Source organism: Watersipora subatra, chromosome 1 (assembly GCF_963576615.1).
Source record: "Watersipora subatra chromosome 1, tzWatSuba1.1, whole genome shotgun sequence".
NCBI lineage: Eukaryota > Metazoa > Bryozoa > Gymnolaemata > Cheilostomatida > Watersiporidae > Watersipora > Watersipora subatra.
Window position 1 is genome coordinate 43,762,312 of NC_088708.1, and position 23,184 is coordinate 43,785,495.

Genomic DNA, 23,184 nt, shown 5'->3' on the forward strand with positions numbered 1-23,184 from the left:
CACTTTGATTGTGTGAAGTTTGTTTCAAACTTTTTCTTGTTTGTCCATTATAGGTGCAGAGGGCCTTTAGCAAAATACAAGCAGAATTGCAGACACTCAAGTCAAGAATAAACAGCGGAGAGTTTGGTCGCAGTGAGGAAGTAGAGGAACAAAAGAGGAAACTGACGGCACGTATTATGGAATTAGAAGAAACTGTCGAATCAGCGAATTCAAAATCTGGATCACTCGAAAAAGCAAAGGCTCGCTTGGCTCTCGAGCTCGAAGACATGATGATTGAAGTGGAGAGATCGCAGGCTGCTGCTGTAGCAAGTGAAAAGAAACAGAAGCAGTTTGACCGAATGATAGGTGAATGGGAGGCCAAGTACAGAGACGCACAGGTAGAACTTGAAGCATCACAGAGAGAAGCTAGATCATACAACACTGACATTTTCAGAATGAAGTCACAGCTGGAAGAAACCGAAGATGTAATTGAAGGATTGAAGCGTGAGAACAAGGGCTTGAGCGATGAAATCCATGATCTTGCTGACCAACTCTCAGAAGGCGGCCGCAGCACCCACGAACTTGAAAAGCTAAGGCGAAGACTTGAATCTGAAAAGGAGGAGCTGCAATCAGCTCTTGAGGAGGCTGAGCAGGCTCTTGAAACTGAAGAAGCCAAAGTGATGCGATTCCAAATGGAGATGAGCGCTTCGAAACAGGAAATTGACAGACGTCTGCAAGAGAAAGAGGAAGAGTTTGAGAATACCAGGAGGAATCATGCACGAGCTCTTGAATCCATGCAAGCAACACTTGAGGCGGAGACGAAAGGTAGATCTGAGTCGCTAAGATTGAAGAAAAAGCTGGAGCAAGATATCAATGAACTGGAGGTTTCTCTAGACGTGGCTAACAGAGGCCGGGCTGATGCTGAAAAAGCTGCCAAGAAATTCCAAATGGAACTTCGTGATATTCAAACTATGATGGAGGAAGAAAGTCGCCAACGCGAAGAAGTTAAAGAACAATATGCGCTTTCAGAACGACGATGCCACATGCTGAGTGGGGAAATTGAAGAATCGAGAACGATTTTGGAGCAGGCAGAAAGGGGGAGAAAAGCTGCCGAATCTGAATTAATGGAGGCTGCTGACAGAGTAAATGAGCTGTCAGCCAACAACTCGCAGCTTTCGTCTCAAAAGAGAAAGTTAGAACAAGATTTGTCAGCTATGAATGCTGACCTCGAAGAAGCGAGCAATGAGCTGCGATCTGCAGAAGATAGAGCCAGGAAGGCCGCATCAGACGCATCTCATATGGCAGAGGAGCTGAGAAATGAACAAGATAAGTCTATGCATTTAGAAAAGCTTCGTAAAAACTTGGAGAATCAACAAAGAGATCTGGCAATGCGTCTGGAAGAGGCAGAGGCAAATGCTCTCAAAGGAGGAAAGAGAGCACTCTCCAAAATGGAAGAGAGGGTAGGTAGGAAAATGAGCAACACTGTCTTTCATACACAATTGACATGAAGACGTACACATAGAATACTGTAGCAAATGAATCACATTGTGCAACTTTTTGTTTAATCAGGTCCGTATGTTGGAAGCTGAGCTGGAGGCAGGACATCGTCGTAACTCTGAGGAAGTGAAAAATGCTCGCAGAACTGAGCGCCGCCTCAAGGAGCTTCAGCTTGCAGCCGAAGAAGACAAGAGAAGCCAGGACAGACTCTCGGAGCTTATTGAGAAGCTCCAGCAGAAGATAAAAACGTACAAGCGTCAAGTCGAGGAAGCTGTAAGTAACAGTGGTAAAATACCAGTTGAAAAGTTAACTGATGTTGTTCTCCTGGTTCAGCAAGAGAATAATAGAATAATAGGTTACACATTTTTCTGAATTTATGGTAAGCTATTTTGAAATCTTTGATAAGACCACTACTACAAAGCAACATTTTGTGGGTTGTAATTTTACTATACATCTGTTGCTATTGATCACAGATTTCTATATCTCTACAGTTATGCATTTATATAGTTTCATAGCTTTCTATAAACATATTTCTTTAGGTATACACTGTGCCTGAAAGGTACAGGACTAAAGGTTTCCTGACACCAACCTGCTAGTATATTGATATATAACTATGTAGTTGCTATATTGTACATCTATGGGCGAGTTTGGAACAGATATTTGTATTGTGCTGTCTAATTACATATGTAACGTAATCAACCTGAATTAAACACCAAATTCACATCTTTAATAATCACTTGACAAGTCCTGATCTCACACATCTTGGATACATCACTCAACACACCATTGGGACAAATTTCAGGAGGAGATCGCCGCTGTTAACCTGGCTAAGTACAGGAAAGTGCAGCACGAGCTGGAAGAGGCAGAGTCAAGGGCTGATGAAGCTGAGACAAGCATGGCTAGACTCAGAAGCAAGAGCCGAACTAGTATGAGCATTGGCAGAGCGGGTGGTGCAGGCGGTGTCTCGGTAAGTTGCTGAATCACTAGAAGTACTCATTAATGATAAGTATGCGGTATGTAATAGAAGCTGTGACAGCAGGCTGTTTGAATGTGTGCTCTTCGAACGGTGTTGGATTATTCACCCATTTGTCAGACAGCTTCCATGTTTCATTCATTTTGTGTTGCCATATAATTAATCGACAACAGCAAGGCTGAACGACGCTGTCTGTTAATGAGAAGACAAGTTTTTCATAATTTCAAGCAAGTTTTACACTTAAGATGTCTAACGATTAGAGGCTTTATTGAGTAGCATCCTGAAACTATAAACACAAATAATGTAATCATGTTTATAGTCTAGCCCATGAGTGAGCTACTTTAAGCTATGATCAGTAAAAGTGCATTCACTTGGGCTAAATATAAAATTCATTAATATGTGGTAAATTTCCAGGAGGCCTCCAGCTATTCCTCATCTCGTAGCATGAGAACTGGTATGAGCCCGTATCAGGTTTGTATAAATGCTGCTCATAAGCTCTTGTAGACTCTGCTCTCAGGTTTTCATCTACTGTTGACATTTCAGCAGTGTGCATAGTAAATTTGGATAGATGCCACAGGCTTGCAAGATCGTTGTCATAATTCAAAACTGCCTTGATGGACACCCATACATGTCCTTACTATTTGTGAATAATCAGTTTCTGTGCAAATTTACAGTGTCAGTCAAAAAACATAGTGGTGCTTCCTCGCAGCTCTGATCAATGCCTTATGTCGTGGGCAGACAACTTCTTTATATTTTTACTTGTTCAAAGCAGTTATGTCGTGTGCAGTTGGTGGAAAGGTCTAAATGTTTTTTAATCTTTGCTGTGTAAGTTTAGACTGTATTAGTGTTTCTGATTTGGGACCAAACAGCCATGGTTAGTAATCCATGTACATTACAATCAGTGCATCACATCCAATGATAGTCTCGTTTTAATCAGTTGATATACTAAAGATATAATTTGGTTCTATAATAAAACTGACAGAGTAGTTGACTGAATGAAAATCTTTATCCACAGAGTGGAAACTACTCCATGTCATCGTCGGTCTCCCGGCGACGGGAGTATAGGAGTGAGGAAGACAGTAGCTATTAGTGACCAGCGCAGGTGACTTCTCGCTTTAAATGCTCAGCTGCTAAGTAGCGTAGTTCTCTATCGTATGAGGCTTCATAAAGATTTTGATTATCTTAGACTGTGTTATCAAAGGCACACAGTCTATGATAACATTTGCTGTATGTACCCTTCTTCCATCAACTTCATTAATTATTCCCTCTGTTTCTCACAGTCTGTAGTTGTCTCACAACGGATGGTCAAGTCCAGCTCTTCTTCTGGTCACACTGAAATTGATGATTTTTAAATTCGGTAAACAACATGTCGTGGTGTGTACATGTTACTCGTCGTGTTGAAGTCACCCATAATTTGAGCTTGCTCAGCCTTGTCATCGCTCGAGTGCTCTGTGTCAGTTGCTATCTCTGCTTTTTAGGAGTTGTCTTATCTCTCGTCTATTGTATTATGTTTCAGTTCTTTATGCTCTATGTGGCCCGTTTTCTAATACTTTTTTTAAATTGTTGGCAGTTTATCTTAACGCCTGATTACACTGTAGGTGCTGCCTACGGGAGGAGCTGTTAGCAGCAGCTACAGATACACGTCGACAACGAGGACCAGCAACAGCTCGCATATGTCGTCCGAAGAGTAGAAGTAGCATTCTCCTCACTCTCGCTGCCAGCTCTCAGCCTCCCCATCACTCAATCACTCCGCTCGTTTTAATGTCAAACCAATATTTTCTAAATCACGTCTATTTTCGTTGACCAGCTTACTCGTGGACTGCTAGACGCTATATGCATGTATTTATGTGACTCACCGAAATGTTAGCAATGATGCTCGACATTGCCAACCTTTTGGGTGACAAAGCAAATAGAATTGGAATAGAATTAGATTCATAAAGCTTTTAGGGAGTGTGGTTTATAAACAGCAAAATTAAGCTATGTATTTATTTCAATATAAATAAAGGAAATGTATGGAATACAAGAAACTGTATTAGAGAATGGCTTGACATGCCTATAGCGGTGGATTACAGCAACAACTTGCGAAACTTCTGTAACAGAACACTGTTACCTAGCAGTCAAAAATTTGCAGTAAATTACTGCACTTGTGGCTAGTGCAGCCAGTACCTTCAAAATTGCACAATATGTTGTACCATATCAGACAGTGCCACGCCTAATAGACAAAGTATAAAAATAATCATGACAATGAGTATAATAGATGTCTAACATGACATTCATATACATAGCGCATACTGGTTGTGTCCGTGACGTTACTCTATGATTTGTCTACATGAAACATTCTATTTGTGAAGTATAAATTGCTCTATAAATTCGTTCTGCTCGGATTCTTCCTTTTGCAAAGACTCATATTGTAACCGTAACCTAAAACATGTTAGCAAGACATTAGAAATTGCTACAAACAAGAAATAAATTATATCTATTGCGCCTGAGAATAAATTTTATATACACTACAGTGTAGTGTATATGCAGGGGTATACGCAGGTTGTGTATACGCTGGTTGCCGACCCCTGCAATATGTGTATTCGCTACACCGTAAATTAAATATGAAATAAACTGTGCCTAAAGATAAATTGAACATGTTAAAACGGCAGAGATATTAAATACATTGCCTTGAGATAAACATTAAATACACTATACAAATAGAGATACATGGCATGCATAGACATATATTTGAATTGTGGTAAATACATGCTGAACTACTACAGCTGCGTACCGTTCTAGTTGCATTCGTTTCTCTACAATCAGTGCTTGTAGCTGTTGTTGTTGTGCCTCCCGTTGTTTCGACATTGACTTGAGTAAATTCCTTGACCCGATAGCCTGAGATCAGCGACAAGGTCAGTAACAAAAAGACAACGACAAGTCAAGTTAGACAACGGGCAACAGAGACATGAACCACTTTAATCACTTCTCCATTACGAGATGTTTCTGCTCGAGCAATAAGAAGCTATAGAAACCACCAGTTGTGTTGATATTTATGTAAAGAAGTAGTGACTGTTAAGATATGGCTGCGTGTATGAACCTGAACCTGGATTTAACAACTGAAGGTTACTCAAAAAGGCAGGTAAGTTAACAGCAACCAGATGGGCAATCACAGAAATATAAGTATGTGTCATGACCCTGACAAAGTACAAAATGTAATAATGGAAATACCCAAATACCGTAAAACCTCTATTTGAATGCCACCTCTAATAGAATTCCACTATAGAAAAAGAGTTGAAAAATACAACGCCACCCTTTAATTGAATGTCACCTTTAGTTGCTCGCCACTGACAATTTTTGATCGTCATGAACCCATAATAAAAAGTGCTCAGTAAAAGTTTAATTCATCTTTTCAAAACCAGACGAGATCGTCAAAAAATATAGGGCCACCATTTATTTGAACACCACCTCTAGTTAAACGCCAATATAAAAGAAGGGTTGAAAATTAAAGGGGACAAACAGTTAAATAGAAAACAGCACAAATAGAAAACAAATTTGAGCTATGCTATAATTCCAAAATACTATTTTGGAACAGTAACGTCTAAAGGGTGGGTTTTAATGATAATCACACGACCTAAAACTTGCACAGAACATTAAATAATCAACAGCACACTTTGTCTAGCATGGCTCGATATACTATTAGCAGCACTAGTATATAGTTGTGAGTTTTATATAGCTGGGCTATAATGAATCATTGATGTACAGATACGGAGAAGGCCATAAAAACAAAAACAAACTGACTGAAATTAAAAACTTGAATTATTTTTTGCATTAAAACTTGTTGTTCCATTTGACTTAATCAGATGCTACCTTGAGACGTTGTAGATCAGCAACTATACATCTAATGATGAAAGTTGAAACACACATTTCATTACAGAATTTAATTGGTGTTTAGGTACTATAGTTAGTACTTACACTTGCGAATATGCTGCCAGTGTGCTGCCGAAAAACTTTAGCAAAAATTTGTTCATATAAAAAGGGTTCTAAGGTACCACAACTACTATTTGTAGTGAGATATTCTTGGCATTTTATATTGACAACAATCGAAATAACCATGATCGTTTCGTACCTTGATCTTTTCTTTGTCGACTTGCTGTGCAACTGAGTCGACAGTCGTTATAAAACTGCCGACGATCTTCTGAAAGGTAGTCATCTCTGTAACAGAAGATGTCTAGGATGTCAAGATAGGTTAGGGCAGAAAAGCAGCGAATAGTAAAGAAGCATACATGCACTGTTTTACCAGTTTGAGGAGTTGTACAAGAGTAATTTTACTTGAGGTGACATAACATAAGCTTTGAGAAAATAAATACCGATCACAGCAAAAATGGTCGGCAAATTGAAAAGTCGGCATACGTGATTCTAGTCAATGTTTTAACCGGCTGAATGTTAAGACAGTGACTGGTTGTAGACTAGCTGATGATTAACTTCCTACAAACCAAATGCAGTAAAACATCTTCAAGTAGTATATTAGCTACAGGCTTAAATTTCAGCAGCATAACAAATTGTAAAAAAAGATTTTACTGTATACGTTACTAATTGCATTTTCAAAATAGACAACAATTTGTTAAAGTTATTTAGAGTAATTCAATAACTGGCTTGCTGTCTGTCGAAAATCAACAATGACTTGGTTCGAGCAGTATGGTAGAGAAGAGGTGACCCAGTTCTCAGTATCTACCAATTCCGGAATTGTCAGATTAACTTGAAGAGATGTCTTTGCAATAAGTCCAGTCTGACAGAGCCAGGTAGCCATTTCACTTGCCCAATTTTCGAAGGACAGAGGTGGATCTTTAACGCGCCCACATTGTCAGTGTGGTACACGGAGCTCCAAGTTATGGTCTAGATCCAAAAGACCCAGCAATTTAGGGTTGAAAGCTTGCTGAGAGCTTTTTGTCAGACCGGCATTAAGCAGGACTCAAACCGCCCACCCCATGATTGATAGTCAAAGATGCTACCACTAGACCACCCTAACACCCTAATTCAATGACTACCATATTTAAAAATAGCACTTTTGGTGAAAAAGAATTAGACAACAACAAACATTGCATGGATGAAATGCTTATATTACTCTAAAAATTTGATATGAAAATTTCAAATATTTGAAAATTGTTAGAATGCTAATGCTAAAAATTTGGAGACTTGTAAAGGAAGACAACTAAGCTTTGTTATAATTCGTACTCCTGAAGATACAAGTGGAAATATTGTGCATACAAAAGACATGGGTTGTGGATGTTTCAAAGGTGCAGTTGTAACACCAGATTTGTCGGGACCAAGAAAGTCACTCATAAATCCGCCGATAGATATGTTAAAATATGACCGGCGGAACACCAGAAGACGAAGTACAATAGCAAATAAAGTAAACAAACTTCTTGTTTTCCAAAACCAACCTTCAACGGTCCCGCAGTTGCCACCAGAGACAAAAGAATCTAAGGCTGATGCGCTTACCACGAATAATACATAGAGCTATGATAGATAGAGCTATGATACACAGAGCTATCATACAATTACTACACCATTGAAACATCAGCTTCAACATGTCTTACTGCTGGAACATATTAGGAAGACACAGCTAACAGAAGGTGATGAAGGCTGGTCTTATGAAGCGCGACCAATAGGATTAAGGTTCCAATGAAAGTCTCTTGTTCTCCTGGTTTCCAAGAGCTATCGCTGTTAACTAGAATTCTTTGCAACTAGAGAGAAGTCTTTGTGGCAGCCATAATGCTTTTGTAAATTTGTACAAAAAATCTCAGTGATACCTTGATAACTATTTATCATTCTATTTTCAACAAAATAAACTTGAATGGTAATGAAATGTGCTGCTGGTTATTCAAGCTTTATGAATATGACTGATTGACATAGCATCAAATTGATGAAATCTGGGTAATTAAAAAGTATCTAACTTATGTTGAAAGTGTTGGAGTTTTCACAAGAGTTTCCATAGTAGCAAATAATAAGTCTTCTGGTTTCATGTTTAGCAGGATGTTATTTAGTTATTAGTAAACTAAGGTGTACCAAATCACCAAACAATCAGAAAAAAATTTCTTTAAAAAATGGAGCAAAAGTAGCAGTTCCTGTAGCAGGGCAGTCTTAAAAAAGTATGTTTACAGTAAGGTGAAGCCTAATTTTTTCCATATTTCAGAATGTAAACTCTGTATTTTAAAAATATAATTTAGATATATTTTAGAAATTTCTTCCATATACAACAGAGTAAGCTCAAATTGTGTTAATGTTTAAACCATTTTGTTGCTGCTTAAAGACTTTTTTCAAAGACTTTTCTAAATTAAACTGAAGTTCAGATATTTATGATGAGTCAACTTTTCAACAGCTACCAATCTTTTCATGAAAGGCTACTATTATGCAATAATATTAGAACCAAAACTCTTCCCTATTTTTGCCACAAAAAAACAGTTTACCGTACATGTAGGACTGTATCACTGAAAACATTAAAAAAGCAATTGGAAATGTCTAAAAGTCTAAACTAAAAGTAATATATAATACGTCTACAGTAAGTCTACATGTACAGCCATAATTTTGGACATGATTTATAGCTAGTGTGATTGTTCCCGATTAACTAATCGCTGAAGGACAAAGTTATCGCAACAAATTTGGTAAAAATTACATAATTTGTGAGACTCATCATTTTTTCATTAATGAAAAATAACATGATGATTTTGAAAAAATCTCTTGCAACCAGTCTCAAAGTTCATATTAGATTTAAGCTCTTATTATTCCTAATACTTTCATGCATCCCAGCTGTCAAAAATATGGTTAGTATAGTTAATATTGGTTATTGGCATACGTATTAGCTAGTACATGGTTAAATAAGATCAAAAAATAATGGTTACTGAAATATAACAACAGCAAATACCGTAAATAATAGCACACAAATGAAAGAAATAGTAAAAATAGCACACGCATAGATAAAAGATAGCAGTTTTTAGTTCGGGTATATAGTGTATTTATAGCAATAAAAATCGTTGTCCAACATTCTCACTGTGAATCCAACGACAATATCATTTGAAAAGTAGAATTCAGCTGCAAACTGTTCCATGCATTGCCAATCCTCTTAGAATACCCACGACAACCCACTACCACCAATTGCTTAAACAAAAACAACTTTTTGAATTGAAAAAGAAAATATAAAACAAAAATCTGAATTAACAAAAACATTATATGAATGCTAATCCAATATTACAGCTTACCCGTAGAAAGAAGAAGTGAGGAATATAATTAACCTGATGAAAACCATTTGACCTTGATAGCATACCTGGTTGCATCAGCAGATAAATTTTAGGCTTTAAATAAAACTAGCTTACTTTCTACAAAACCTTTACATTCTTCTTTTAACTCTGTTGTTTGTTGGTATACATCAGGCTCTAGTACACGAATCTTGTTCAATTCGTCAAAGTGCAACCCCGCTTGAGCAAGCGCTTCGTCTGCCATATTGTAACTAGGAATGCAGGTACAATCTACAGCAGCTAAAAGAAAAATTAAAACTGTAGATTGCAGTTATTAGCTCCGAAACTTGAGCCAGCCCGCCAGGCCCAATACAAACGTCTCGTTAGTGTTTTATACACTCTTATATAACTATAACTCAAGACTGCTCTCAGCTGTGCCGCATCAGCGCTTCAACATATCACGCCGACCGGGAGCAGGATGGCTTTTGTGAAAACATTACTAACCGTTAGTATTGTTTATGCTGTTGCGATTATCGTTCAGCTTGCTATAAAACAAATTTAAGTAGATTAAGTTTATGCAACTCAAAGACCTACTCGTTTATCACAATTAGCTACAGATTGCGTGTGTCACTCTACAACATTTATGTTGTTATTGTCTAGCATAATACGTACCCTTGCATTCTATACAGCAAGTCCATTAGCTAGTCTCGTAATTAGGGTTGTTCTTGACAAAAAGATTATCGTAGGTAGTGTGATCTCACTTAACAAAACGTATCTCGCCTGTATGTAGCCAGAACGTGCTTGTTTATTCTGCCAATCGCTTATGAAGTGAGTTCGCAAATGTAATTGTTTGGTGATATGACACTAATTAGGCCAACAATTTGGTAGAAAGCGTAACATTTTTAACAAAATTTTTCAAGAGTACCTTTTACATCATTACAAAATTAATATCAGACAGTGAATGATATACTACTAAGTTTTATCTCTACATGCATGTTGTGTGAAAAGTTAATAAAGCTTGATCTAACACTGTTTATTAAATGTGCCTGAAATTATTTGAAACTGTTTGCATCGGTCATTCGCTTTTTGTGTCATAAGCAGCCGCTCTCAGAGTACACCCTTCAGATCTTTTGAGAAACGTCTATTAAATGGCATCATTGCACGGGTATTTATTTCATATTAGAACATGATAAAGGATTAACATGAAGCTAAACAAATTGAGACCTCTGCTCGAAGCTATGTATATTAGCTGAATAACAATTTTTTCACTTTAGTTTGTTTATATAACCATCCAAATATCTTTAAAATGCAAAGTAGATGGTGCAATGATTTTCAATCATACAGCTTCATGGCCGTAGTAGATTAAAGTAAAAGTTCAATTTGTAGTAAAGTGTGTGTTAGTCTCTGAAATGTTGACCGATAAGCATAGACATAAACATCAGTTTTATATAAACTTCCACTGTTGTTTTGATCGTACTGAAAAGAGATGCGGAAGCTGGTATGCAAGACTAACTGTATGCAAGACCTTACTTACACTTATTACTGTAGATAAATAATCCCAACTCTGTCAGCCTCTTTATGTGGCTATATGGTATATATAGGTATATACTGTGAATGTATGCTAAGATATTCTCATCAATGTTCTACAGACAACTTAGTGCAAGTAGTAATTTTAAGAGTTAAAATCTAATCTTGTTATATAAGCAGTTTGTTTTTCACAACCGCTTTTGGATTATAGTTGGAACCGGGTGCTTTAACTAGGTATTCTAATCATTTGCGTTGGACATCTGATAATAGCCAAGGGTCACTTTGGGTCAGATAAACACCAGTAACATGATATAGTCCCTTGTGCTTCATTGGCACTTGTTATATTCTTGTTTATCTTGTCAATCGTCAGTTTGCTTCAGTTAATTTAGCCAGAAAAAATATGTCACGGATTTGAAACATCGATCATCGATCAAGTCTTAGATTCTCCACCTCAATGTCAAGATATTTAGATAAACTTTGCTCCTGCAAAGTAGGCCTGATATTTGTATGCTGATAACACTGGCTACTTTAATATTTATCAGTGTCTTTGCTCGCCGGATCATATAAACTTGCAGCTGGCCATTTTTATCCATTTTTATGACTTTACCATGTCATATACGACTTTGAAAGTAAACTGTGTGTGCAAATGGGTGTTGACTGTAATTTTAGAAATTAGCAGGGTTTCTATAAGGGTGATTCTTTAGAATTTATCTTACCTGTATGGGTGGCGAGTGCGCAAGGTGCTATGGGTAGCGAGTGCGCAAGGTGCTATGGGTAGCGAGTGCGCAAGGTGCTATGGGTAGCGAGTGCGCAAGGTGCTATGGGTAGCGAGTGCCCAAGGTGCTAGATAATATTTGTTATATGGACTTCTCGTGGTCGGTTTGTTCAACCAAACTCTAGCAGTTGCAAATATAGCCTATCATTTGATACTTGGAATGATGTTGAGACAACTTTGTCTGCCAATCGGTTGAAAACTCTTGAAAGCTTGTGTGAGGCTGTCTTCTGCGAAAACAAATATGCTTGTATTGCGGTACAAACTTTCTAGACTGTATGTATAACATTTCACGTGATAAATTATGTTTGACCAAGCATTCTTTTATCTGTCGGTATAAGATTTTATGACCTTGAAAATACAAGTGGCAACAAATAGGCCTCGTGACTGAACGTCTAACAAGATGTTACTGATTAATGACCTAATAATTAAGCTCCAATTTTCCTCAGCTTTAGCACAATGTTTGTTTTTATTTATTGTCGGATTATTGGACCTAGTCAAGAGTTTAATATTCGTCGTCTTGCTTTAGAACCTTCCGCGGGCGTGTATGCGGGCTCCCAATGGCTTCTCCAAAAGATTTCACTCAACTTCTCCTCTTTCTTCCGTTCTCCAGCATCTTAGTGAGGATGAGAAGCTTATGCAGAGCACAGGTAACAACTTATGATCCGTTACTACCTTACTTTAATTACCATAGAAGGAAGGCTAATATTTGGTCAAACCTGTTGTAGATATAAATGTCGTGCGTAAACCAGTTTATTTCATTCATCATAAATGGCACAAAATGTACAGTAGTTTGTTAGAGCTTAGGTCACATCTGGCCATTTGGTCTTGTTGTCATAGAATACAGTTAAGGGTGAGCCATAATCACCACTGCTGACTTTTTTATACTTGGTTCTTAGTTTGCAAATCAGTCTATGTCTAGTGCGTCATTTCTGAGGCTCGAAAAGTATTCTGTTAGGTATAGCTGAGTTCTCTAGCACTTGAGACATGTGAGTTTGCATTACCCAAGGCTATAATAGCGAAGTCTGCTATAAAAATAGGAATTGGGGATTTTATCATTCCTGTGTCTCTGTATCGATTTGATATTATCACAAAATATAGTATTCACTGGTTTCCAGCGCATTCAGACTAGGATTTTATGGTTCTAATCACAGATGTCCGTAACGCATTTTTCTATTTTATATTGTTAAGTACTAATGTCTGCAATGTGTCTCTTTGATTGTTTATTTTAATTTTATTTAGACTTGCTAAACTGATGTTCTATTTTATAAATGTTATGATTGCTATGCGAACAGCTCGCTATAAAACATACTGTGTATTTCAAAGGACTAGCATTCAACTAGTATTGTATCTTATGGTCTAGTCATTCATTCTCAACTATTACTTCTTATTAGATTAATATTCAATGCTTTAGTGTAATTGTTTGTAGTGGCTAAGATATGCTCTGAGGTGATTGAGCCCATAGTTCCACGGATGGACAGGGAGTCGACAATGGATCCCATAGTTATTGAGACTCTCTTTGAGAATGGAGTGAGTCACATTACATCTATCCCCAATTTGCTTTTTACCACGAATATTACTCTTCTGTTGCAAGTTTTTTCAGAAAATAGGGCTGGTTGACCATCAGTAACTCTCCATGCAATAAAATGTTACCGAGTCACACGCTGTGTGTCTGAAAATATTTGTTAGTTTCATCTCCTTCCACAATTTCAGCATATGGCTATTCAGTTTTCGACGACTGACCTACTTAGTAATTTTATAGTGTTTACATGATGCAGCTTGTTGATGGTAACTCTTAGACAGATGGTTTAGAGAATTCTGATGTAGTTAGGCTAACTTTCCACTTGTCTAAAAAGTAGCGAAGCTTATAAGCAGTGATTGCATTTACTTGAAGACGTTTAATTCTTTGCTTTTGCTCTGCATCGTGATCTCCTTTCTCATTAGCTTAGTCTTCACTCAAAGTCAATAAACAAGCATGTTATTGTTGCAGTGTATGGGAGTGGAGGTGCCTACTAAATATGGTGGAGTTGGCTCCTCTTTTTTCACCTGCTGTTTGGTGATAGAAGAGTTAGCTAAGGTGGACCCTGCTGTCAGTGTCATGTGTGATGTTCAAAATACCCTCCTCAACACCCTGCTACTCAAATTAGGAACTGATGCTCAGAAGAGTAAATATCTACCAAAGACCTCCTCTAGCATGGTAAGTATGTTTGAGCGCCTACGTATGGCACCAAAGTTAATAACCGTAATTGCAAAAAAGCTATCTATAATTGTTACAGTACTAGTTAGGAATAGTTGGAAAAGAGCGGACAACTCATGTAATTTTCAAAAGTTAGTGATATGTAATAATTGTTTGGTGTTAGTGATTAAAAATGAATTCTCTGGACTCATGCAACTCTAGATGGCTTTGTAGATTTACTGACACAGGGGAGATAAATTGATTTTTAACAAGGAAGTCTACTTTTTAATCACGTCTTTTTCTACCTTCTCATCCAACTTTTGTAATGACGCTGGGCGCTACTTTTTAGAACAAAAAAATGAGGGGGCTCATCGGTCACTCACATCTCAGATGCATTCTTGAGTTGTTCAGGTTGATCTCATTGCGTTAACCACCTCATTTTAGGTGGGCAGTTTTTGTCTCTCCGAAGTCGGCTCTGGCTCTGATGCATTTGCTCTTGAAACATCTGCAAGGAAAGACGGAGATCACTGGGTACTGAATGGGGAAAAGATGTGGATAACCAATTCAGCTGAGGCTGGCATTTTCTTGGTGTTTGCCAACATCAACACCGCTAACAGTGGAGTTCCGGTAAGTTCTTTTCTCTTTGGCCACTTTTGTTGTGCTTATTAAGTCATCTATGGAATTAGTCTTCATTTATATTCAATCATTTTTCGTTCAATTCAGTAATAATTAAACCCTTTTATAATTATGTTGTGGTAGAACATCCGTATTGTTCCAAAAGTAGAAGTTTATTTTGTGCAAGCTAGTCATGCCTCATTTTGTAAGTAAAACTATGAATTATGCAATGAAGATTGTGACTTGAGCATTTCACAAGCAAGAATACCCAGTATCATACAAAGTGTAATCAGCTGTATAGTATATGGTGTGATTTGTAAAACATCTTCATTCAGTGCGTGTCTGTTCTGCAAGCTAATATATTATCCTGAAGACTTGATCATTATTAAACACAAATTTGTATACAAACATGTGATACTTTTAAAAGAAATATGAACTAAAGTCATTTTACAGTAGTTCTACCAGTTAGTCCAATCAAATGTCTATTCTGTTGATAATAAGCAAAAAATGGTTATACATGTAGTAGTCCATCCAAGTTTAGTTTGTTCTGCTGCTGTATTAAATTCAGCTTCAAAAACTCCCATTGACTTCTACGTCTAGGAAAAGTTAAAAACTCCCATTGACTTCTGCGTCTAGGATAAATTAAAAACCCCCATTGGCTTCTACGACTAGGATAAGTTAAAAACTCCCATTGACTTCTACGGCTAGGATAAGTTAAAAACTCCCATTGACTTCTATGGCTAGAATAAGTTAAAAACTCCCATTAGCTTCTACATCTAGGATAAGTTAAAAACTCCCATTATCTTCTACGTCTAGGATAAGTTAAAAACTCTCATTGGCTTCTATGTCTAGGGTAAGTTTAAAACTCCCATTGACTTCTACGTCTAGGATAAGTTTAAAACTCCCATTGACTTCTACGTCTAGGATAAGTTAAAAACTTCCATTGACTTCTATGTCTAGGATAAGTTAAAAACTCCCATTGACTTCTATGGCTAGAATAAGTTAAAAACTCCCATTAGCTTCTACATCTAGGATAAGTTAAAAACTCCCATTATCTTCTACGTCTAGGATAAGTTAAAAACTCTCATTGGCTTCTATGTCTAGGGTAAGTTTAAAACTCCCATTGACTTCTACGTCTAGGATAAGTTTAAAACTCCCATTGACTTCTACGTCTAGGATAAGTTAAAAACTTCCATTGACTTCTATGTCTAGGATAAGTTAAAAACTCCCATTGACTTCTATGTCTAGGCTAAGTTAAAAACTCCCATTGACTTCTATGTCTAGGATAAGTTAGAAACTCCCATCGGCTTCTACGTCTAGGATAAGTTAAAAACTAACATTGGCTTCTACGTCTAGGATAAGTTAAAAACTCGCATTGACTTCTACGTTTAGGATAAGTTAAAAACTACCATTGGCTTCTATGTCTAGGATAAGTTAAAAACTCTCATTAGCTTCTGCGTCTAGGATAAGTTAAAAACTCCCATTGACTTCTACGGCTAGAATAAGTTAAAAACTCCCATTAGCTTCTGCGTCTAGGATAAGTTAAAAACTCCCATTAGCTTCTACGTCTAGGATAAGTTAAAAACTCCCATTAGCTTCTGCCTCTAGGATAAGTTAAAAACTCCCATTAGCTTCTATGTCTAGGATAAGTTAAAAACTACCATTAGCTTCTACGTTTAGGATAAGTTAAAAACTCCCATTGGCTTCTACGTCTAGGATAAGTTAAAAACTCCCATTAGCTTCTACGTCTAGGATAAGTTAAAAACTCCCATTAGCTTCTGCGTCTAGGATAAGTTAAAAACTACCATTAGCTTCTATGTCTAGGATAAGTTAAAAACTACCATTGGCTTCTACGTCTAGGATAAGTTAAAAACTCCCATTAGCTTCTATGTCTAGGATAAGTTAAAAACTCCTATTGGCTTCTACGTCTAGGATAAGTTAAAAACTCCCATTAGCTTCTATGTCTAGGATAAGTTAAAAACTCCTATTGGCTTCTACGTCTAGGATAAGTTAAAAACTCTCATTGGTTTCTATGTCTAGGGTAAGTTTAAAACTCCCATTGACTTCTACGTCTAGGATAAGTTAAAAACTCCCATTAGCTTCTACGTCTAGGATAAGTTAAAAACTCCCATTGGCTTCTACGTCTAGGATAAGTTAAAAACTCCCATTAGCTTCTGTGTCTAGGATAAGTTAAAAACTACCATTAGCTTCTATGTCTAGGATAAGTTAAAAACTACCATTGACGTCTTTGTTTAGGCTAAGTTAAAAACTCCCATTAGCTTCTATGTCTAGGATAAGTTAAAAACTCCTATTGGCTTCTACGTCTAGGATAAGTTAAAAACTCCTATTAGCTTCTACGTCTAGGATAAGTTAAAAACTCCCATTGGCTTCTACGTCTAGGATAAGTTAAAAACTCCCATTGACTTCTACGTCTAGGTTAAGTTAAAAACTCCCATTGGCTTCTACATCTAGGATAAGTTAAAAACTACCATTGGCTTCTACGTCTAGGATAAGTTAAAAACTCCCATCGGCTTCTATGTCTAGGATAAGTTAAAAACTCTCATTGGCTTCTACGTCTAGGATAAGTTAAAAACTCCCATTGGCTTCTACGTCTAGGATAAGTTAAAAACTAACATTGGCTTCTACGTCTAGGATAAGTTAAAAACTCCCATTGGCTTCTACATCTAGGATAAGTTAAAAACTACCATTAGCTTCTACGTCTAGGATAAGTTAAAAACTCCTATTGACTTCTACATCTAGGATAAGTTAAAAACTACCATTGGCTTCTACGTCTAGGATAAGTTAGAAACTCCCATTGACTTCTACATCTAGGATAAGTTAGAAACTCCCATTGACTTCTACATCTAGGATAAGTTAGAAACTCCCATTAGCTTCTACGTCTAGGATAAGTTAGAAACTCCCATTGACTTCTACGTCTAGGATAAGTTAAAAACTCCCATTAGCTTCTACGTCTAGGATAAGTTAAAAACTCCCATTAGCTTCTACGTCTAGGATAAGTTAAAAACTCCCTTTGACGTCTTTGTCTAGGCTAAGTTAAAAACTCCCATTGACTTGTATGTCTAGGATAAGTTAAAAACTCTCATCGACTTCTACGTCTAGGATAAGTTACAAACTCCCATCGGCTTCTATGTCTAGTATACGCTAGGACACTTATATTTCGCTAGTATTTAGTTTCGTGAGTAGCATACGGAGTAAAAGTTCGCTGCAACTTAATTTCGCAGCTCTGATGAGTGCGAAAATATAGTGATGTGAAAATAAATGCAGTGGAACAAACATCATTAGGTTCGTCAGGTCCAGTTCACTGGTACGAAATATTTTTTTCAATTTGGGACTACCGTACTTTTCGGACTATAAAACGCACCTCTATATAAGCAGCATCTGCTTTATTTTCCAATAAACGATAATAAAACAATACATAAGCCGGACCTTTGTATAGGCCGCAGAACTAGGAGTTTGCTTTTTAATGTGGCGGCAACTTTGCCGTTTAAAACGGAACAGTGCAAAACGGCACAGTTTCGTATTATCCGACGCTTTTTAACTTAGTGCCTAACGGGACAGTACCGTGAGGCAATGTTTCGTATTTTCTTTCACCGCTAGAAGCGCACTAATTGGAGATTCCCGTTAGTGCGCCCTAGCGGTGAAAGAAAAAAGCCACAGATTAGCCGCATAGCTCAAATCATCAGAAAAAAGTAGCGGCTAATAGTCCAAAAAGTACGGTAGTTTTTATTTGTGAGCCGCAGGTAGAAATGTGTAGGCGAGATCAATAATGCAATTTGATCGCTTGCTGCCATTTGTTTCCTGGACTCCCGCAGCGACCTATGTGGTACCAATATTAGAATTCAAGTATTTATAGCACACGGTGGCCATGGCTCCGGGTTGTTATTGCTTTTGGTTGGTAATAAAATTCATCACCACAATAATTATTATTCAATTTTATGATTTTCCCTACCAGACTGTCATCCTCATCAGTTACAAATTCAATGACTAAACTAATATCATCATCTTCCTAATTTGTCTAGGCTTTTCCAAAAAACTTATTATCTTAATTTGTTTTGCCATGCTGCTCAGACGGTGTAATAGCTATAATGAGTTTAGCAAAAATTGCCCAATGAGCCAACCACACACGAAACTTGCCTGCATTTCTAATATGACGATTTTATTGTGAATATCAATGAACAAAGCTATTTAATTTCGCGTTTTCGCTCGCTCGTTATGATAGTTTATTTTCGCTCATGAAATTTTCGCGAGAGGATGTTGCTGCGAAAATGCGAAAGTTAGATGCCGCGAATACATGTGTCCTAGGGTAAGTTAAAAACTCCCATTGGCTTCTACATCTAGGATAAGTTAAAAACTCCTATTGGCTTCTACGTCTAGGATAAGTTAAAAACTCCTATTGACTTCTACGTTTAGGATAAGTTAAAAACTCCCATCGGCTTCTACATCTAGGATAAGTTAAAAACTCCCATTGACGTCTTTGTTTAGGCTAAGTTAAAAACTCCCATTGACTTCTACGTCTAGGATAAGTTAAAAACTCCTATTAGCTTCTACATCTAGGATAAGTTAAAAACTCCCATTGACTTCTACGTCTAGGATAAGTTAAAAACTCCCATCGGCTTCTACATCTAGGATAAGTTAAAAACTCCCATTGACGTCTTTGTTTAGGCTAAGTTAAAAACTCCCATTGACTTCTACGTCTAGGATAAGTTAAAAACTCCTATTAGCTTCTACATCTAGGATAAGTTAAAAACTCCCATCGGCTTCTATGTCTAGGATAAGTTAAAAACTCCCATTGGCTTCTACGTCTAGGATAAGTTAAAAACTCCTATTAGCTTCTACATCTAGGATAAGTTAAAAACTCCTATTGGCTTCTACGTCTAGGATAAGTTAAAAACTCCCATCGGCTTCTACGTCTAGGATAAGTTAAAAACTCCCATTGACTTCTACGTCTAGGTTAAGTTAAAAACTCCCATTGGCTTCTACATCTAGGATAAGTTAAAAACTACCATTGGCTTCTACGTCTAGGATAAGTTAAAAACTCCCATCGGCTTCTATGTCTAGGATAAGTTAAAAACTCCCATTGGCTTCTACATCTAGGATAAGTTAAAAACTACCATTGGCTTCTACGTTTAGGATAAGTTAAAAACTCCCATTGACTTCTATGTCTAGGATAAGTTAAAAACTCCCATTGACGTCTTTGTTTAGGCTAAGTTAAAAACTCCCATTGACTTCTACATCTAGGATAAGTTAAAAACTACCATTGGCTTCTACGTCTAGGATAAGTTAAAAACTACCATTGGCTTCTACGTCTAGGATAAGTTAAAAACTCCTATTGGCTTCTACGTCTAGGATAAGTTAAAAACTCCCATCGGCTTCTACGTCTAGGATAAGTTAAAAACTCCTATTGGCTTCTACGTCTAGGATAAGTTAAAAACTACCATTAGCTTCTACGTCTAGGATAAGTTAAAAACTCCTATTGGCTTCTACGTCTAGGATAAGTTAAAAACTCCCATTAGCTTCTACGTCTAGGATAAGTTAAAAACTCCTATTGGCTTCTACGTCTAGGATAAGTTAAAAACTCCTATTGGCTTCTACGTCTAGGATAAGTTAAAAACTCCCATTAGCTTCTACGTCTAGGATAAGTTAAAAACTCCCATCGGCTTCTACGTCTAGGATAAGTTAAAAACTCCCATTAGCTTCTACGTCTAGGATAAGTTAAAAACTCCCATTAGCTTCTACGTCTAGGATAAGTTAAAAACTCCTATTGGCTTCTACGTCTAGGATAAGTTAAAAACTCCCATTGACTTCTACGTCTAGGATAAGTTAAAAACTCCCATTAGCTTCTACGTCTAGGATAAGTTAAAAACTCCTATTGGCTTCTACGTCTAGGATAAGTTAAAAACTCCCATTGACGTCTTTGTTTAGGCTAAGTTAAAAACTCCCATTGACTTCTATGTCTAGGATAAGTTAAAAACTCTCATTGACTTCTACGTCTAGGATAAGTTAAAAACTCCCATTAGCTTCTACATCTAGGATAAGTTAAAAACTCCTATTGGCTTCTACGTCTAGGATAAGTTAAAAACTCCCATTGACTTCTATGTCTAGGATAAGTTAAAAACTCCCATTGACGTCTTTGTTTAGGCTAAGTTAAAAACTCCCATTGACTTCTATGTCTAGGATAAGTTAAAAACTCTCATTGACTTCTACGTCTAGGATAAGTTAAAAACTCCCATTAGCTTCTACGTCTAGGATAAGTTAAAAACTCCCATTAGCTTCTACGTCTAGGATAAGTTAAAAACTCCTATTGGCTTCTACGTCTAGGATAAGTTAAAAACTCCCATTGACTTCTATGTCTAGGATAAGTTAAAAACTCTCATTGACTTCTACGTCTAGGGTAAGTTACAAACTCCCATCGGCTTCTACGTCTAGGATAAGTTAAAAACTCCCATTGGTTTCTACGTCTAGGATAAGTTAAAAACTCCCATTGACTTCTACGTCTAGGATAAGTTAAAAACTCCCATTAGCTTCTACGTCTAGGATAAGTTAAAAACTTCCATTGGTTTCTACATCTAGGATAAGCCAAAAACTCGCATTAACTTCTACGTTTAGGATAAGTTAAAAACTACCATTGACTTCTACATCTAGGATAAATTAAAAACTCCCATTGACTTCTACGTCTAGGATAAGTTAAAAACATAATTTATGTTTACCTCATGTTAGCTTTGGAAAAAGGCAAAGCAACTAGCCTTTAGAGTCCTCAAATAGAGTTCAAAGTTTTTTCTAAAATACAGTCAAACATGGATAACTCGCCCTCGGATAGCTCGAACACATGGTTAACTCGAATGATTTCTTTGGTCTGTTCCCACGTAATGATAAATTGCTTTAGATAATTCGACCTCAACTCTGTTAACTCGAACATTTTTTTGCCCAACGGCGACCGAAACGGTTGTTATCGCTTTAGAAAATCACTTTATTCCAAGCTATAGAGGTAAACCTCAACTTTTCGTAATTCATAGGCGTCGTTATTACCACCATCGGCAAAATATTTTTGTCAACGACTTTTCTAAAGGTTTGGTGTAATTTGATTTTTACCAAACATCCGCTTAGGGATGGCCCTTCGGAAGCAAGGATAAGTGAGGTAACCTTTGCATAAACTTCAAGAAAAATCTGCAAAATTGATCTTGGTTTAAACGCTCCAAAGAAAAAGATGTCTTTTCTTCTGAGCATTTCAACAACGATCAAGTTTTGCCAATTTTAATCTAAAAAACGTCCTGGCAATAACATCACCTCAAACAACAAACCAATCTCAAGTGATGGAAAAATCTCTATACTTTTTGATAAAAAAGTTTTAAACTTTACATTAGAAGCATTCAATTTTAAACAAGCCATTTATGCTTTTGATTTATATTATAGTTTGTATATATGCATGTATCTACTAATAAATAAATACATGGACTTGCGACAGTGCTCTGATAACTCAAACACTTTCGCTCGGTCCCGTGAAGTTCTAGTTATCCATGTTTGACTGTATGCTTTAAACTATTCCTTTAAATGTTTCTCAAAATATTTTATTAGAAAACCTAAAACCTATTTCATTTTGGACTAAAAGTTCTTTGTCAAAAATTGGCCAAAATAATTCAGTAATTCCATATTGGATATTTCGGGGTTTTTTATTCATGAAAACTCAACAATCTGGTGTCTGAGCTCTCTAGAATTGTGTGGCAAATTCAGTGGTAGAATACTTTTAACTAATAGTAATTGCTTGTCAAAAAATATAAATTGACGTTTGTTGCGTGTAAATTAAGGTAGCTTTGCTTATCACACAAAAACCATATATCTGGACGAAGTTATGGTGATCGATTATCAAAATGCAATGAAGCCATGTTTTCCATGAACAGCTGGCAGTTTTGTGAGCTCTGTAACCATGGTAACCATGGTAGCTAAGAGTGAATAAGAAGTTCTTCCTGCTCTGCTTATGACTCATTGTTCATGGCAAGTAGTTGATGCCTAGTGATAACATTCTTGGTTTGGGCATGTAGTTCTGCACAACATTGATGATGTTGTTGATGACAGGGTAAATTATTCCATCATCTCCGCTGGCTCTGAAATCGGGTTTTTTCACTGTTTACACCAGATGTATTTGTTGCAGATTGCTCAGCGATTGTAATGGCGGTTATTTACATGGTAATGTTTTTGTTTTATTGTACAGCGACACAAGGGCATATCCTGTTTCATAGTGGAGAAGGGCACTCCTGGTCTTTCCTTGGGCAAGAAGGAAGATAAGCTCGGAATCCGTGCATCTAGCACATGCCCTGTACATCTCGAAGATGTTAAGGTGAGTTTCTTGTTTCACCATTATTGTATCTGATTTGCGCTAGATGTTTCTGTAATTTTATTTCTCAATCTGTTGAAA

General features: G+C 37.0%; 3 protein-coding genes across 16 annotated transcripts in view; 2 read left to right on the forward strand and 1 right to left on the reverse strand.

The window, feature by feature from the left end:
• Nucleotides 1–4,476, forward strand: part of LOC137385439 (myosin heavy chain, striated muscle-like) — a 37,772-nt gene extending 33,296 nt beyond the window's left edge. For 7 of the 14 annotated variants that reach the window (XM_068071889.1, XM_068071893.1, XM_068071891.1 and 4 more), the window contains 5 exons: nucleotides 54–1,439; nucleotides 1,549–1,749; nucleotides 2,279–2,443; nucleotides 2,864–2,920; nucleotides 4,048–4,476. In XM_068071889.1, coding sequence (XP_067927990.1) covers nucleotides 54–1,439; nucleotides 1,549–1,749; nucleotides 2,279–2,443; nucleotides 2,864–2,920; nucleotides 4,048–4,140 — 1,902 coding nt within the window. In that variant the 3' untranslated portion in view covers nucleotides 4,141–4,476. Of the gene's footprint in view, nucleotides 1–53; nucleotides 1,440–1,548; nucleotides 1,750–2,278; nucleotides 2,444–2,863; nucleotides 2,921–3,464; nucleotides 3,552–3,729; nucleotides 3,807–4,047 lie in introns of those variants that run through there. The other 7 variants (XM_068071894.1, XM_068071896.1, XM_068071895.1 and 4 more) reach the window with 7 other exon arrangements.
• A 140-nt stretch (nucleotides 4,477–4,616) lies between these two features.
• On the reverse strand, nucleotides 4,617–10,434 carry LOC137385441 (intraflagellar transport protein 20 homolog). Its single transcript, XM_068071905.1, has 5 exons — nucleotides 10,336–10,434; nucleotides 9,802–9,963; nucleotides 6,558–6,643; nucleotides 5,223–5,326; nucleotides 4,617–4,870 (listed from the first exon to the last, which is right to left on the reverse strand). Exons 2-5 carry the CDS (start codon nucleotides 9,926–9,928, stop codon nucleotides 4,789–4,791), a joined length of 399 nt encoding a protein of 132 aa, XP_067928006.1. The 5' UTR covers nucleotides 9,929–9,963; nucleotides 10,336–10,434; the 3' UTR covers nucleotides 4,617–4,788.
• The window catches only part of LOC137385440 (short/branched chain specific acyl-CoA dehydrogenase, mitochondrial-like), a 17,709-nt gene continuing 4,623 nt past the window's right edge, over nucleotides 10,099–23,184 (forward strand). The window contains exons 1-6 of the mRNA XM_068071904.1: nucleotides 10,099–10,168; nucleotides 12,492–12,612; nucleotides 13,392–13,492; nucleotides 13,953–14,159; nucleotides 14,583–14,765; nucleotides 22,981–23,106. Of these exons, the coding sequence (XP_067928005.1) occupies nucleotides 10,142–10,168; nucleotides 12,492–12,612; nucleotides 13,392–13,492; nucleotides 13,953–14,159; nucleotides 14,583–14,765; nucleotides 22,981–23,106 (765 nt within the window). The 5' untranslated portion in view covers nucleotides 10,099–10,141. The remainder of the gene's footprint in view (nucleotides 10,169–12,491; nucleotides 12,613–13,391; nucleotides 13,493–13,952; nucleotides 14,160–14,582; nucleotides 14,766–22,980; nucleotides 23,107–23,184) is intronic.

Excerpts from the sequence above, each read along its gene's own strand:
- LOC137385441 (XM_068071905.1), bottom strand. The coding sequence starts at position 9,928 with ATGGCAGACGAAGCGCTTGCTCAAGCGGGGTTGCACTTTGACGAATTG. Across the intron at positions 6,644-9,801 it reads ATGTAAAGGTTTTGTAGAAA|AGATGACTACCTTTCAGAAG; the intron begins GTAAGCTAGTTT and ends CTTCTGTTACAG. Across the intron at positions 5,327-6,557 it reads TCGACAAAGAAAAGATCAAG|GCTATCGGGTCAAGGAATTT; the intron begins GTACGAAACGAT and ends CGCTGATCTCAG.